The 17,649-nt window shown below is 45.8% G+C and overlaps 1 protein-coding gene across 1 annotated transcript in view; it reads left to right on the top strand.

The window, feature by feature from the left end:
• The first annotated feature begins 307 nt into the window (after window positions 1-307).
• The window catches only part of piwil1 (piwi-like RNA-mediated gene silencing 1), a 61,548-nt gene continuing 44,206 nt past the window's right edge, over window positions 308-17,649 (top strand). Inside the window, exons 1-6 of the mRNA XM_052031900.1 lie at window positions 308-384; window positions 3,286-3,412; window positions 8,805-8,910; window positions 9,749-9,874; window positions 13,408-13,622; window positions 14,649-14,770. Coding sequence (XP_051887860.1) covers window positions 3,332-3,412; window positions 8,805-8,910; window positions 9,749-9,874; window positions 13,408-13,622; window positions 14,649-14,770 — 650 coding nt within the window. The 5' untranslated portion in view covers window positions 308-384; window positions 3,286-3,331. The remainder of the gene's footprint in view (window positions 385-3,285; window positions 3,413-8,804; window positions 8,911-9,748; window positions 9,875-13,407; window positions 13,623-14,648; window positions 14,771-17,649) is intronic.

Raw genomic sequence — 17,649 nt, 5'->3', positions numbered from 1 at the left:
GCCATGTGGCTTTACTATACACAAAGCCGAGTTACCGAGGACGGCCGTCGCCCGTTTCCCCTCCCGATTCCCGCGCGGCCGAGCCCTGGCGGCACGTTCGGCGGGAGCAACCACTGAGCATGCGCAGAACGGCAGGGGCGGCGGCAGAAACCCTGCCAATTCCCGAGGCGTCCGATAGCCTTGGTCTCGATTTATTTGTTTTTAAGAAAAAATTACTATAGTAAGTAAAGCGATATCTTTATGAAACAGCGAACGGGTCGATGTCCCAGTGTGTAGTTTAAGTGGGAGGTCTGTGAGCTTGACGGTTGCGCGGAAGACTATAAATGGAGTGCGCAGGCCCGCGCGCGGGAGACGGTTGAAGCCACTTCGCTTGTAGCGTGAGATGTGAGTGCGCCCGGGGCTGGGCTCCCCTCTCTCCCCCCGCCTCTCTTCCCCCCCCCTCCCCCCCTCTCCCCCCCCCTCTCCCCCCCCTCTCCTCCCCTCCCCTCTCTCCCCCTCCTCCCCCCCCTCCTCTCCCTCCCCCTCTCTCCCTCCCCCTCTCTCCCTCCCCCTCTCTCCCTCCCCCTCTCTCCCTCCCCCTCTCTCCCTCTCCCCTCTCTCCCCCCCCTCCCTCCCCCCCCTCTCCCCCCCCTCCTCCCCCCCCCTCCCTCCCTCCCTCCCCCCTCCCTCCCTCCCCCTCCTCCCCCCCCCTCCTCCCCCCCCTCCCTCCCCCCCTCTCCCCCCCTCCCCCCTCTCCCCCCCCCTCTCCCCCCCTCCTCCCCCCCCTCCCTCCCCCTCCCCCCATCCCTCCCTCCCCCCTCTCCCCCCCCTCTCCCCCCCCCTCTCCCCCCCTCTCCCCCCCCTCTCCCCCCCCTCTCCCCCCTCCCTCCCCCCCCTCCCCCCTCCCTCCCCCCTCCCTCCCCCTCCCTCCCCTCCCTCCCCCCTCCTCCCCCTCATCCTCCCCCCCTCTCCTCCCTCCCTCCCCCCCCCTCCCCCCCCCTCCCCCCCTCCCTCCCCTCCCCTCCCCCCTCCCCCCCCTCTCCTCCCCCCCCTCCCCCCTCCCCCCTCCCTCCCCCCTCCCCCCCTCCCTCCCCCCTCCCCCCCTCCCCCTCTCCCCCCCCCTCTCTCCCCCCCTCTCTCCCCCCCTCCCCCCTCTCTCCCCCTCCCCCCCTCCCTCCCCCCTCCCCCCCCCCCCCCCCCCCCCCCCCCCCCCTCCCCCCCCCCCCCCCCCCCCCCTCTCTCCCCCCTCTCTCCCCCCCCTCTCTCCCCCCTCTCTCCCCCCTCTCTCTCCCCCCGCCTCTCTTCCCCCCCTCCCTCCTCTCCCCCCCACTCTCTCCCCCCCCTCTCTCCCCCCCCTCTCTCCCCCCCGCCTCTCTTCCCCCCCTCCCTCCCCCCTCTCCCCCCCCTCCCCCCCCTCCCCCCCCTCTCCCCCCCCCCTCTCCCCCCCCCCTCTCCCCCCCTCTCCCCCCCTCTCTCCCCCCCCTCCCCCCTCTCTCTCCCCCCTCCCCCCCCTCTCTCCCCCCCCCCCACCCCCTCTCTCTCCCCCTCCCCTCCTCCCTCTCTTTCACTCCTCCCCCTCTCTCTCTCCCCCCTCCCCCCCTCTCTCTCCCACTCCCCCCCTCCTCTCTCCCCCCTCCCCCCTCTCTCTCCCCCCTCCCCCACCTCCTCTCCCCCCTCCCCCCTCTCTCTCCCCCCTCTCCTCCCCTCCCCGCTCTCCTCCCCCTCCCCCGCTCTCCTCCCCCCCTCCCCCGCTCTCCTCCCCCCCTCCCCCCCTCTCCTCCCCCTCCCCCCCTCTCCTCCCCCTCCCCCCTCTCTGCCCCCTCCCCCCTCTCTGCCCCCTCCCCCCTCTCCTCCTCCCCCCTCTCTGCCCCCTCCCCCCTCTCCTCCTCTTCCCCCCTCTCTGCCCCCTCCCCCCTCTCCTCCCCCTCCCCCCTCTCCTCCCCCCTCCCCCCTCTCCTCCCCCCTCCCCCCCTCCCTCCCTCCCCTCCCTCCCCCTCCCTCCCCCTCCCTCCCCCTCCCTCCCCCCCCTCCCCCCCTCCCCCTCCCTCCCCCCTCCCCCCTCCCCCCCCCTCCCCCCCCTCCCCCCCCCTCCCCCTCCCTCCCCCTCCCCCTCCCTCCCCCTCCCCTCCCTCCCCCCTCTCCCCCCCCCCTCTCCCCCCCCCCTCTCCCCCCCCCCTCTCCCCCCCCCCTCTCCCCCCCCCTCTCCCCCCCCCCTCTCCCCCCCCCCTCTCCCTCCCCCCTCCTCCCCCCCCCCTCTCCCCCCCCCTCTCCCCCCCCCTCTCCCCCCCCCCTCTCCCCCCCCCTCTCCCCCCCCTCTCCCCCCCCCCCTCTCCCCCCCCTCTCCCCCCTCCCCCCTCCCCCCTCTCCCCCCCCCCTCTCCCCCCCCTCTCCCCCCTCTCCCTCCTCCCCCCTCTCCCCTCTCCCCCCCTCCCCACCCCCTCCCCTCTCCAATGTAAGTGAGGGGCGGAATCTAGGGAGTGGGTGGGGAACATTGATGGGGTGGGGTTTGCGTAAAATGGGCATCTGATGGTGGGAAAGAGTGATCATAACATCCTAGAATTTAACTGATTCTGTTCAGTCTCGTATCTAAACAAAGTAAACTGTGTTTGGTATGGTAGATTGGGTAACCATGTTAAAATGTATACAGGAGATGCTTAATATTTAAAAGGAAAAATAGAATATGGGTGGTGCCATAAGAAAGATCAAAACATTGTAAAAAGTTTTGCAGGTGCGTGAGTTTTGAAAAGAGAAGCCAAATTTAATTAGTTTATTATCACTGACTTATATGACATGAAATTTATTATTTTGCAGCAGCAGTACAGTGCAAAGACATAAAAATTACAGTTAATTACTAAATAGTGCAAGAACAAAAGGAATAACAAGGTAGTGTTTGTTCCTAAATGTTTTTGTTCTTTGTGGAATAGGACAGAAAAGCCCTCCAGAAATGGAGAACATCACATCTAGATTAGTGATTTGTATTTATTACAACAGGCAAGATTTAGCCATCAGATGAAGTGCTGAAAAAATCTCATAGTGAAATGTCTTGTTTCAGCAATCTTTTAATGTAAACCCATGATTTTAATGTGCTCTCTAATCTCCACAGAGTCAAATTTGGGGTTGATAATATGTTGCATTGTAGGAAGTTCTACAGCTTGCAATCTTTTCATGGAAAGGATCTTTGAGGAAAGTTTTATCTTCGTTTCTTATATCTGAAACTTTCCAATGTACAGTGCTGGTATTCCTGGGGCTCTGACACAAGGTTTCAGCTGGACACTGTCAGTTTACATGGTTTTTTTCCTTCTCCAGATAACTAGTAGGAAGTTGGGATTTGTGTATATATATTTTTTTAAAAATGACTGGAAGAGCCCGTTCGCGAGCTCGTGGCAGGGCACGTGTCCCTGAAGCAAGTTCACAACCTCTTGCCCCAAGGCCGGTGAGTCATTTTGTTGCTTACATTTTATTTTTTTTTAAATAGACTGGTTTGCAACTTAGCTTGTACAGTGTTGCTCAATAAATATAATCGGCAACTACCATCTGCTACCGTTTGAAAAGTAATATAAAGTACTTAACACAAAAATCAAATAGCACTGACCACTAATCATCCAGGTGAGACTGAATTTGAACTGAACAGTTTTCAGCAAGCTCCTGATTTCAAGAAGCAGTATTAATAAATCCCAATGCAATTGTTCCATGTTGCAAGTTTCTATTGAGGCCGGTGTTTCGCCAAAAGATTTCAGTAATGTAGGTTTAGTGTTCATGACTGGTGATATTTTTGCCTTGCACTGATGTGATTTTCTGAACAGAACGGTTACTTAAATGTTAGTTATTGTATTCAAAGTTATTAGGTTAGAGGTTGATTATTAGGTTAATTAAGATTACTTTAATAAGCATTGATTTACAATAGCAAGGTGGTCTTTCACTTGGATGGATTGTTTTCTTTCATATATTCTGATGTTGCACTATTGTGATTTGATTTTTAAATTCTTTTATCTAATGTTTCTTTGTATTTGAATTTTCTTGTTGCTCTTGTCCTTGGTCATAGTTATATGGTACAGAAACAGGCTCTTTGACCCAAGTTGCCTGAGCTAGTCCTGTTTGGCGTATGTCCCTCTAAACCTTTCCTGTCCATGTACCTATCTAAATGCCTTTTAAACATTGTAACTGTACCTGCCACTACCACTTCCTCTGGCACTCTATTTATGTGCAACTCCTGCCCTGGTTTAACTTCCTAAAATGCAACATTTTGCACTGGATTGATTTAATTTCCATCTCCCATTCCTTGGCCCACTTTCCCAGTTGTTCTACATCTTGTTACAATCTTAAAAAAAACCTTGTTTCTGTTATCGTTAATCTCAGAATGGCTTTCATCAGATTATTAGGTTGAATAATTACTCCTTCTCCCCCTCCCCCACCCAACCAAATTTACAACTGACAAACCAAAATAATGCAAAATAAATACGACATAGAATTCTTTATGAGAACGGTAACACCAGTTTAAATTTAAAATGCATCAAACCACAATAATGCATTTATTGTGGTGGCTGTTCCCCTCTCAAACAAGTACACCACTTTGGATACTGTTGGCCTCGGGAGAACATGACAGCAACTGCTAGATAAGGGGCACCATGACTGGGTCTGTTGTACTGCAGGGGAGGGCAAGGACTAGGTGAGCAATACTGATAGGGGACTGTTTAGTCAGGGGCACAGAGAGATGTTTCTGTAGTGGTAAGAGAGACTCCAGGATGATGTGTTGCCTCACTGAGGCCAGGGTCAAGGATGTCTCTGAGCATGCACAGGACATTCTGAAAGGGGAAGTGAGCAGCCAGGGTTATGGTCCATATTGGTTCTAACAACGTAGGCAGGAAGAGAGATGAGATCCTGCAAAGAGAATTAGGAGGATTAGGCATAAAGTTTAAAAAGCAGGACGTCTAGGGTTGTAATCTCAAGATTACTTCTAGTTAATAGGAAAATAGTTCAGTTAAATGCTTGGCTAAGGAGCTAGTGCATGAGGGAAGCAGGGCTTCAGGTACATGGATCATCTCTTCCAGCACAAATGGGAGTTGTACAAGAAGGGTGGGTTGCACCTAAACTGGAGGGGCACAAAGAACTTTGCAGGGAGGTCTGCTAGTGCTACTTGGAGTTTAAACCTGCACGGCAGGGGTTGGGAACCAGAGCAGTAGGTCATCGTGGAGCTAGAGGTTAGGTCAGGTTAACTTGAAAGGAAGAACAGACAGGGCCAGATTAATAAACGTGGCAGGGCTGATGGGTTGAAGTGTATTTATTTCAAAAAAGGAGTACTGTGAGTAATGCAGATGAACCTGGGGCATGGATTAGTACATGGAAGTACGATGTTGTAGCCGAAACAGACTTGGTTGAGGGAAGGGCAAGACTGGAAGCTTAATGTTCCAGAATTCGGATGTTTCAGATGCAATAGAGAGGGATGTAGAAGAGGTGGGGGAGTAGCACTACTTGAATGTCACAGTAGCACTTGGGACATCCTGGAGGACTCATCCCAGAAGGGCAATATGAGTAGAGCTCACGAATAAGTGAAGAGCAGTTATACTATCGGCCTCCCAATAGCCAGTGAGAGAGAGAGGAACATGTGTAGGCAGATCATGGAAAGATGTAAAAGTAACAGAAGTTCCAGAATCTGAATCAGATTTATTCTACTGATTTATGACGTGGAATTTGTTATTTTGCAGCAGCAGTACGGTGCAAAACATAAAAATTACTATAAATTATAACAAATAAATAATGCAAAGAAAGGAAGAAAGGAAAGAATGGACTGTTCAGAAATCTGATGGTGGAGGAGAAGAAGCTCAATGTTCCAGGGTACAGGTGCAATTGGCGTGAGAGAAGTGGAGGAAAGAGGGGGTTGTATTTTTGATTAAGGAGAACATAACGGTAGTAGTCTGAGATGAAATTACTGGGGGATTGTCCAGTGAGGCTTTATGGGTGGAGCTGAGAAGTAAGAAGGGGATGATCGCCTTGTTGGGATTGTACTATAGGCTTCCTAATAGTCAATAGGAATTAGAGGAACAAATATGCAAGGAGGATGCAGGAAGTTGCAAGAATAATAGGGTTGTCATTGTAGGGAATATTAACTTTCTTAATATGGACTGGGGCTGCCATTCTGCTAAGGGCTTAGACGGGGTGGAATTTGTTAAGTGTGTTTAGAAAAGTTTTCTCATGCAATATATTGAAGGCTCTACTGCGGAGAGAGCAAGTGGCTGAGGTGTCAGTGGGGGAGTACTTTGGGATCAGTGACCATAGTTCTATTAGGTTGAAATTAGTTATGGAAAGAGACAGATCTCTTAAATTGAGGCAAGGCAAATTTTGACAGTATTAGACAAGAACTTGCAAAACTTGGTTGGAGTGGGTTGTTTGCAGGCAAAGAGACATCTGGCAAGTGGGAGGCTTTTAAAAGTAAGATATCGCAAGTTCAAGATCTGCCTGATGCTGTTAAAGTGAAGGGCAAAGTTGACAGGAGTAGGAAACCCTGGATGATGAGGGATATAGAGTTCTGGTCAGGGAAAAGGAGGAGGCATGGGTCAGGATATGCAGCTGGGATCAAGTGAATCCTCTGGAGTATTCTCCTGCAAACCCTATACTCCACAAGGAAATCAGAAGAGTAAAAAGGGGATATGAAATACCTTTGGCAGAGAAGATTAAGGAGAATCCAAAGAGCTTTTATGTATACTAAAGGAAAAAGAGAAACCCGAGAGAGTCAGAGACCAAAGTGGACATCTATGTGTGGAACCCAGGAGATCGACAAAGTCCTTAATGAGTATTTCCCTTCTGTTTTTACCATGGAGGACATGAAGACCAGACCTTCGGATAATGGGGAGGTTTTTGGGATAGTCTGTATTATAGCAATGGAGGTATTGAATGTCTCAAAACATACGAGGGTAGATAAATCTCCAGGGCCCAATCAGATATATTCAAGAATATTGTGGGAAGCTAGAGAAGAAGCTATGGCAGCCCTGGCTGTGATTATATGCTTCGTCATTAGTGTTGAGTGAAGTGTTGGAAATCTGGAGGGTGGCTAATACTGTGCCTTTATTTAAGAAAGGCAGCAAAGGAAAACCTGGGAACTATAGGCCAGTAAGCCTAACATCTGTGGTAGGTAAGTTACTAGAGAGGATTCAGAGGGATAAGATGTACAAGCATTTGGAAAGACAGGTTGATTAGGGATAGTCAGCATGGCTTTGTGCCTGACAAATCATGACTCACAAATTTGATTGAGTTTTTTGAAGAAATAACCAAGCTCGATGAAGGCAGGGTGATGGACATGGTCTATATGGGCTTCAGTAAGGCCTTTAAGGTTCTACGTGGTAGGCTGCTATGGCAAGTTAGATCGCATGGGACCCAAGGACTACTGGCTAATTGGATACAGAATTGGATTAATTTTAGGAAGCAGAGGGTGATGGTGGAAGGTCTTTTTTTTGGACTGGAAGCCCGTGACTAGTGGTGTTCCCCAGGATTTGTCATCTCTATCAATGATTTGGATGAGAATGTACGAGGCATAGTTAGTAAGTTTGCAGATGACACTAAAGTAGGTGGTGGTTATTGGGATTTACAGAGGGATCTTGATCAGCTTGGTAAGTGGGCCGAGGAATGGCAAATGGAATTGAATTTGGATAAGTGCAAGGTGTGGCGTTTTGGGAAATCAAATAAGGATAGGACTTTCACAGTGAATGATAGGGCCCTGGGGAGTAGAACAGAGGGACTTTGGGAGTACAAGTACATGGTTCCCTGAAAGTGGCATCGCAGGTAGATGGTGCTGAAGGTGGTGTTTGAAACGTTGGCCTTCAGTCAGGGCGGTGAGTATAGAAGTTGAGACTTTGCAGTTGTACAAGAGGCCACATTTGGAATATTGTGTTCAGTTTGGGTCACCCTGCTACAGAAAAGGCGCCATTAAGCTGGAAAGAGTACAGAAAGATTTACGAGAATGTTGCAGGGACCTGAGGGACTGAGTTATGGAGAGACGTTGAGCAGGTTGGGACTTTTTTCATTGGACCATAAGAGAATGAGGGGTGATCTTGCAGAGGACTATAAAATTGAGGGGCAAAGGTAGGGTGAATGCACACGGTCTTCTTTCCAGGGATAGGGAATCAAGAACTTGAGGGCATAGGTTTGTGGTGAGAGGGAAGAGACTGGATAGCAACCTGAGGGGCAACCTTTTCTCCTAGAAGGTGGTCTGTATATGGAATGAGCTGTTAGAGGAAGTGGTTGAGGCAGGTACATTAACAACATTTAAAAGGTACTTGGACAGGTATATGGATAGGAAAGGTTTAGAGCGATATGGGTCAAACACAGGCATGTGGGACTAGCTTAGATGGGAATCTTGGTTGGCATGGACCAGTTGGGCTAAAGGGACTGTTTCTGTGCTGTTTGACTCTATAACCAGTGTTTCTTGATACGTGCGCAGATGATGTTGCTTTGTTACCAAAGTTTTTGGAAGATGTGAATAAAACTGGGAAAGTAACATTTTCTTTGTTTTGGTTAGGACATCACTTGTATGATGTTTAGTTCTGGTTACCCTTAGTAAATGCATTTAAGAGGGAGTTGTACAGTTTTGCTGGGATGGTACATGAATTGAAAGATTGAATTTGGAACAACTTGCATAAGCTTACGAGCAGAATTAGATTTTTTGAAGGACGATCTGTTTAAGGTCTTTATCTATTCTACTTATTTAATTAGGGCATAATCTCAAAATTAGAGCTAGGCCAATTAATTTGAATTTCAAAAATGACTGTAGGTTACTAGGACTGGATAGTAATTTAATGGCCTCAAAAATGAATAGTTTCTACTTTGCCAATTAGATGCCTTCTGCAGTACCTTCCACAATTCCTGTCAGCGTATGGGAGCCTGAACTAGTTGGTCGTGGTCGACAGCGAGGGCCCCCTGGAGGACTAGGGCGCAAAGAAGGTGAGCTTTGATTTTACAATGCATGTATTGCTGTTTCTTACAATATATGTACATTACAACTTTTGTATCACACTTTGTAAGCTTCTAATAGATGACCTTTTTGATTTAGATGACAAATTGAGTATTCACTTGTGTGCTGGGAGATCAGTGCTTAAACCTCTGGCTAAATGCCTAAAAATCCAGAGCTGAGAATCTTGCTGTAAGGTTTAGGGTTGGTTGATTCTGAACAGTAGTGTTTTGACGTTATTAGCATACTTCAGTCCTAACCCTAACCCTAAATCCTTCAGTCTCTACTGCAGCTTCAGTCAGAAGTACAGTGTTTCTCTACTATTTTTCTTTTTCTGGTAATAACACTAGTTATATTTTTTAAAGACTCCAGAACTTGTGTAGAAAAGCATGTAGGTACCCCGATATCATGTAGCATAGGTAAATGCTGATCAAATGCACCTGCTATGAGAATTTCTTGATTTTATTTTCTAGTTGCAGATTTTATTTTTAAAAAAAGCATTCACCTTGTCTACAGGTACAATATGCTTCTGTAACTGAAAATTTAGTGTTGCAGATTGTTTAGATTACCACCCAATACAATTAAGTTAGATGCGATAGAGCTTTATGGAGTAGAGTCATGGAATTGTACAGCACAGAAATGGGCCCTCGTATCTATGCCAACTTTTTTTGCCATCTAATCTCATTTGCCTGCCTATTAGGAGTGCTTGTCTAAGTGTCACTTAAATGTTTCTTAAATGTGGTGATAGTATTTTCTTGAAGGGGAGAAATTGTTCCACTGTATTCACTTTGGCATCTTATAGTTTATTTTTGTTTCTTGAAAATGTGGTAGTTGAGGTGGTATCTGCTGGATTTAAAGAACTGTCTTTAATGGAAAGAGGTGGACGGCGACGAGATTTTCATGATCTTGGAGTTAACACCAGAATGGCCATGGAACATGTCAGGGAGTCCAAAGCAGGTAAACACTAACGTGAAGCAGTCTAGGGCTTCATTTACAGTTATTTGTAATGATGTTCAGATTCTTTAGTTGAATCTTATTTATATTGTGATTGTTTTGCCTTCTGATTCCAAATCTCCACTGAAGTGGTTAAGTGTCTGTTCTAAATTGTTTTTTTAAAAAAACTTCATCTTCTGTTATTTCATTTCTTTCATTTTCTAATTTCCTCATTTCACCACAATGTTCTCATTGACTTTGTCCTATTCCTATTCTTTGCCTCTTAAAAATAGCCAGTGGAATAGGATTCAGTACCGTCTGCAGTTTTTGGTTTGGCTTTCATAGTAAGTAAAAAAAAAAGCTGACTTGTACTTGAGCCATGGTGTAGGTGATGCCAACAATTCCAGGATCAAGCAGTTAGCAGTATCCTGATAAAAGTTTTGTGAAGTCACTAGTGAACCAGTGGATTCATTGTAATACAGATCAGCAGAGAAGCAAGGAATCCTTGTGCATTGATGGGACCAATGTACTTAGCATTTACTGATACATTTTTATTACCTAATTTTATGTGCAGTAATTTCTTCAAATTCATTCCTCCTTCATGAATGTAATTTGGCAGTGCTCAAATCTAGGGACAAAGTCTGGCTAAAACAATGAGATACTTGGATACTTTGCAGAAATCTCACTAAGAAGGCAACAAGGTGATTGTCCTTTCACAGCTTTATATAGGCGACACCTCCATTACTGGGGGAGGGGGGTTGCATTCCTAGAAAAAGTTCTGTTTCATGATTTTCCATAACGGAAAGTTACATCGTCTGCGCCTGTGCCAAGAAACAGAAGTTGAAAATTAAATTTGATTTACTTTTTTTTACACACATTCTGTGAGTGAATTTTGTTTAGTATCTCAAATTTTTGGGTAGTGATTTGTGAATTCTGTAAGGGTGAATTTCTGTTACCTAAACAGCCATAACATAGGGGGTCACCTGTAAAGGTTTTTGTTTTGTCCTTTTAAGATGAGTACTATTTTATTTTAACACATTGGTACTCTTGTTAGGATGCCCAAATTGCAGCGTGCTCCAAAAATGGTCAAAGCTTTCTAATGTTTAGAATGCCTCCTTTGTTAATGACTCTTGATTGGTATTGGTTTATTATTGTCACTTGTACAATAACAGAATACAGAGTAAATTGCCACAGCTACAGGGAAGTGCATTGCAGGTAGACGATAAGGTGTAAGGTCATAACTAGGTAGGTTGTGAGATCAAGTGTCCATCTCATTGTAAAAGGGAACTGTTCAATAGTCTTATCACTGTGGGATAGAAGCTGTCCTTGAGCCTGGTGGTATGTGCCCTCAGGCTCCTGTATCTTCTGCCTGGTGGGAGAGAAGAGAGAATGACCTGGGTGGGTGGGGTCTTTGATTATGCAGGCTGTTTCACCAAGGTAGCGAGAGGTATAGACGGAGTCCATGGAGGGGAGGCTGGTTTCCATGATGTGCTGGGCTGTGTCCACAACTCTCCGCAGTTTCTTGCGGTCCTGGGCAGAGCATTTTGCCATACCAAGCGTGATGCATCCAGATAGGATGCTTTCTATGGTGAATCGATAAAAGTTAGTGAGTGTCAAAAAGGACATGTCAAATTTTTTTAGCCTCCTGAGGAAGTAGAGGTGCTGGTGAGCTTTCTTGGCTGTGGTGTCCCCGTGGTTGGACCAGGACAGGCTATTGGTGCTGTGGGACTGGGACTTGCCTGTTAGACTTCATCAGTTTGATTCAAAGCACTGATATCCCTTTCCATTCTGATATTTAAAATGTTTCTAACCTCCCCCCTTCTCCCACCACAATAAATAATGCATATTTTTCTCCATCACCTGCTCTGTAATGCATTCTTGCAGTTCTCAATGAAATGTCAAATTTTTGCTTGATTCCCAAATTGGAAAAAATTATTATAGAATAGTACAGGCTCAAGCTCTTTGTCTCACGATGTATGTGCTGTACAAGTTTAAGATTATTGTATATACTGAAATCAGAATAACTCTAGCATTGATCTCTCTAAGATTTTTTAAACATCTGTTACCTTTTTGCCTCCAAACCATGCCTTGTCCATGCATGAATTTCCCTTAATGCTATGTGCAATTATCATCAGCATGAATCTGTTAATTGATAAGTGTTTCTTGCTCTTTAATCTACATACAAACTTCCATTCAACAGAATTTTTAGAAATAAAATTTGTTTCCTCTGCTATTCCATAGTCTTTTGCACCCTTCCCACCCATCCCCTAGCTTTCTAACATTACTACTATCTCTTTGAATAATGGCCTCTAATCAATCATAGTCAATGATATTAGCCTAGATCCTCCCAAATATCTCTTATTTCCATCCTTGCAGGAGCTCCCTGGGTTATGAATAACCTGACTTGCAGAAATCTGACTTTACACATATTCTCCCATGTATTTTTAAAGTATTTTTCAAGCTAGTGAAAATATTTTATTCGAAGTTTCATGGTATTCATTAATGACTGGATGCAAAATATATTCTATTAGTTTAATTACAGGTAGTGTTAGGATTATAGCAAGTTTATGTAGAGAAGGGTGGCACGGTAGCATAGCGGTTAGCGCGACGCTATTACAGTGCCAGCGATCGGGGTTCGAGTCCCGTCGCTGTCTGTAAGGAGTTTGTATGTTCTCCTGTGTCTGCGTGGGTTTCTTCCAGGTGCTCCGGTTTTCTCCCACATTCCAAAGACGTATGGGTAGGTTAATTTGGGTTTTTAAAAAAAAATGTGCGGCGTGGACTCGTTGGGCCGGAAGGGCCTGTTACCACGCTGTAAATCAAAAATGATGTGGGTCACTACAGAAAACAGACACTTCTGACTTGTGGAGAAATCAGTTTATGGACAGTTCTCAGCAACAGAAGCCTTGCATAACCCAGGGACTGTGTGTGAAAAATTTTGTATAGATTCCCCAAGTATATTCTAGGTGCTTTAGATAAACACCGATCCTAATATATGTGTGTATATATTATATTATGTATATTTAAAAAATGAAGCAGATTGGCATTTTACTGTGTCTTTTGACTGCAAGTTGTCCCAAAGAACTTTAGTCAATAAAGTAAAGGTCCACTCCAGGTTACGAAAGCCTTGGACACCCCATATATACAAATGAGCATTTGGGAGACTGGCGGGATGGATGGGGATGGATTTGGCAGCTGCTGTGGTGATGCAGCCCCGTTGCATCTCTACATGCCTTCTCTTTCCCCCATCCCAACCTCCTGAGACGCAACAGTCAAGGACTGGGTCAAGCCAAGTAGAGCTGGCAGCTCAGAGCAAGCTCACTCACTGGGTCAGTGAGGCCAGCTGGCAGCTGCTCTTCTTGTGCCTGCTCATTTTCCCATTACAGCTTTTTCTGTGATCCTCTCCCACACAATGTTTTTGTTTGTTTCCAGCTTAAGAACAGTTCAGGTTTCAAATAGTTCTCAGGAATGGAAGCCTATTGTAACCTGGTTACTGCCTGTACTCTTAAACTGTGGTTGCTATTGGTAATGTTGAAAATCATTTTTTTTATTATTTACAGGTGTTTCTGGAAGTGTAATACATCTGATAACAAACTTTATTCGCCTAATTTCTCGCCCACAGTGGGTTCTATATCAATACCACGTGGATTATAATCCTCAGATGGAATCAAGGCGTCTGCGTACTGTACTGTTGTTTATGCATGACAAAGTCCTTGGCAGAACTCGTGTTTTTGATGGTACTCTATTATTCCTTCCTAAAAAATTGGAAGAGAGAGTAAGTTTGAAGAAGTCTTGTTTGACAATGAAAATGCAATTATTTGTTTTAAAGGGAAAAAATAAATGTAGTCTGGTGTGAAATGAAAAGGGAACCTTGAGGCTAAGTCATGGTTCTGTCATTACAGATTGAAGTAGAGGCTTTTGAGTGCACATTGTGGATTGATGTGGTGGCTCTGCTTAGTATATAGACTGAACGTTTTAATGACCAGCTTTTTCATTGTTGTAAAGACATTCTAAGAATCTTGCAATGAAAGTGGCTGTTTGATCTATTATCCTTGTGCCAGCTGTTCACCTTTCACCAGCCTTTCTGGTAGTACGTTCCTGACTTTAATTTTGAATGGAGCTGTGATGCCAACCAGCTGTAAACCAGAGACTTGGTAGGTTGTGTTCCTGCAGCTCTGAACTGGGACCCCTGAGAATGGTACTGGAACTACAACATCAACACATCCTGGTAGCATGCTCGTAATGGGAATAGGACATCGGAGTGTTATTTAATATATGTATGTATTGGCCATTTTGGAAGTACTGAAATGAAAACTCATCGGATGTATCAGGTTTGGAGAAGTGCTGATAGAACTGTTAGGTTGGAGAATCCTCTTACAGGTGTAGCAGATTTGAGGAATGGGAACAGAAACATAGATGAGAATTCCGCTTGAGATTCCAGGAATTGATGTAGTTAATGAGTTTATTGGTAATCAAATTGTACTTTCAATAAGTTTGAGACCGAGGGTACTTCAAGCCTATTTAAAGTGAAGTCCATATAAGCTACAAAAAAAAGTGAGCAAATAATTGTTTAATATTAACTATGCATAATATCAATCCTGGTTACCTGCAGTAGCATTAAGATGGTCAACCCACAACTAGATTGACATTAGGCAAGATACTTTTATCAGTAAGCTTTTGAACATCTGAACTTCTGTCAGTAGCAGTAGTTATCTTGGGGTTAAGTGTGTGGAGGATATTTGAGTCTTTATACAGCAGAGTTTTTTGCTGAATAAAATTTGAGACTATTTTTCATCTTAAGGTCACTGAACTATTCAGTCAGACACGTGATGGCCAAAATGTCAAGGTAACGGTTACCTTGACCAACGAATTGCCTCCCACCTCTCCAACATGCCTTCACTTTTACAACATTGTGTTCAGGAGGTAAGTGATGGTTCCTATGTGTTCATCTCACACCTTTCAAGAATTATGCAGATAGATTGGATAGTCCCGGTTGTTAAGCTAGTGGAGGTGTGATGGGTGCAATAGCTGTTGGTATTGCAGAGTTGAAATTCGATTAGATGATTAATATTGTGTAATAGTTGCACTAAAATTGTTGTTAGCCTCCTTCCTATTGGAAAGCAAGTCTGTTTTATTAGTAGGCAGTTCAAAACCAACTGATGCCCCTGATGCTATGAATAAATAACTAATGAAAGGCATGTTCTGTTACAGTGTGTGCTTGCTTTGTACAATGACCTAGAACATTACAGCACAGTACAGGCCCTTTGGCCCGCAATGTTGTGCCGACATTTTATCCTGCTCTAAGATCTATCTAATCCTTCCCTCCCATATCGCCCTCCATTTCTCTATCATTCATGTGTCTATCTAAGAGTCTTTCACATGTCCCTAATGTATCTGCCCCCACCACCTCTGCCAACAGTGTGTTCCACGCACCCACCACCCTCTGTGTAAAATACTTGCCTCTGACATCTCCCCCTGTATCTTCCTCCAGGGTAGGCACGGTAGTGTAGCGGTTAGCGTAACGCTTTACAGCACCAGTGACCCGGGTTCAAATCCGGCCGCCGTCTGTAAGGAGTTTGTACGTTCTCCCCATGTCTGCGTGGGTTTCCTCCGGGTGCTCCGGTTTCTTCCCACATTCCAAAGATGTACAGGTTAGGAAGTTGTGGGCATGCTATGCGCCACTGGAAGCGTGGCGACACCTGCAGGCTGCCCCAGCACAGTCTATGCAAAAAGATGCATTTCACTGTGTGTTTTGATGTACTTGTGACTAATAAAGACATCTAATCCAATCACCTTACAATTATTCCCCCTCATGTTAGCCATTTTTTCCCTGAGAAAAAGTCTCTGACTGTCCACTTGATCAATGCTCATCTTGTACACATCTATCAAGTCACCTCTCATCCTCCTTCTCTCCAAAGAGAAAAGCTATAGCTCGCTCAACCTATCCCCCTAAAACATGCTTTCCAATCCAGGCAGCATCCTGATAAATCTCCTTTGTATCCTCTCTAAAGCTTCCACATCCATTCTATATTGAGGTGACCAGAACTGAACACAATACTCCCAAGTGTGGTCTAACCAGAGTTCTATAGAGCTGCAACATTACCTGGCAGTTCTTGAACTCAATACCCTGATTACCGATGGCCAACACACCATACGCCTTATTAACAAACCTACCAACCTGTGTGGCAACCTTGAGGGATCTATGGACGTGGACCTCAAGATCCTTCTGTTCCTCCACACTGCTAAGAATCCTGCCATTAACCTTATATCCTGCCTTCAAATTCAATCTTCTAAAGTGTATCACTTAACACTTTTCTGTGTTGAACTCCATCTACCATTCTCAGCCCAGCTCTGCATCCTATTGATATCCTGTTGTAATCAACAGCAACCTTCTACACTATCCACAACACCACCAACCTTCATGTCATTTGCAAATTTACCAATCCACCATTCCACATCCTCATCCAAGTCATTTATAAAAATCACAAAGAGCAGGGGTCCCAGAACAGATCCCTGAGGAACACCACTGGTCACCGACCTCCAGGCAGAACATGCTCCCTCTACCATCACCCTCTGTCTTCTATGAGCGAGCCAATTCTGAATCCACACAGCCAAGTTTCCCTGGATCCCATGCCTCCTGTCTTTCTGAATGAGCCTTCCATGAGGAACCTTATCAAACGCCTTACTAAAATCGATGTACACCACATCCACTGCTCGACCTTCATCAATGTGCTCTGTCACATCCTCAAAGAATTCAATCAGGCTTGTGAGGCACGACCTGCCCCTCAAAGCCATGCTGACTGTCCCTAATCGGCCTATGCTTCTCCAAAGTCCATAAATCCTGTGTCTCAGAACCTTCTCCAGCAATTTTCCCACCACGGAAGTAAGACTCACTGGTCTATAATTCCCAGGGTTATCCCTACTCCCTTTCTTGAACAAAGGAACAAGATTTGCCAGCCTCCAATCATCTGGCACTACTGTGGCCAGTGAGGAGGCAAAGAACATCATCAAAGGTTCAGCAATCTCTTCCCTCGCTTCCCGTAATAACCTTGCATATATATCCCATCTAGTCCTGGTGACTTATCTATCCTAATGTTTTTCAAAAGTTCCAGCACATCCTCTTTCCTTGTGTTGAAATTCCCGAGCATATCAGCCTGTTGTACGCCATCCTCACAAATGTCAAGGTCTCTCTCACTGGTGAATACTGAAGCAAAGTATTTATTAGGGACCTCCCTACCTCTTCTGACTCCAGGCACATGTTTCCTCTTTTATCCCTGATTGGTCCTACCCTCAAGTCATGTTCCTATTCTTCACATATGTGTAGAATGCCTTGGAGTTTTCCCTTAATCCTACTCACCAATGTCTTCTCATGCCCCCTTCTAGCTCTCCTAAGTCCATTCTTAAGCTCCCTCCTGGCTACCTTGTAACTATCCAGGGCCCTATCTGATCCTGGCTTTCTAAATTTAGGTAAGCTTCTTTCTTCCTCTTGACAAGATGTTCTACATCTGTTGTCAACCATGGTTCCTTCACTCTACCATCCTTACTCTGCCTCAATGGGACAAACCTATCGAGGAGCCCATGCAAGTACTCCCTAAACAACCTCCACATTCCCATTGTGCATTTCCCCCAGAACATCTATTCCCAATTTACGCTCCCAAGTTCCTGCTTAATAGTATCATAATTTCCCCCCTCCCCAGTTAAATACTTTCCCATAATTGTCTGCTCCTATCCCACTCCAAGACTATGGTAAACCTGAGGATATAGTGGTATTGTAGCGTCCAGAGGCCTGGATCATACCCCAC

This window comes from Pristis pectinata, chromosome 17, assembly GCF_009764475.1.
Source record: "Pristis pectinata isolate sPriPec2 chromosome 17, sPriPec2.1.pri, whole genome shotgun sequence".
NCBI classification, from domain to species: Eukaryota; Metazoa; Chordata; class Chondrichthyes; order Rhinopristiformes; family Pristidae; genus Pristis; species Pristis pectinata.
Note: the sequence above shows the minus strand (reverse complement) of the source record. Positions and strands in the feature narration are given on the sequence as shown.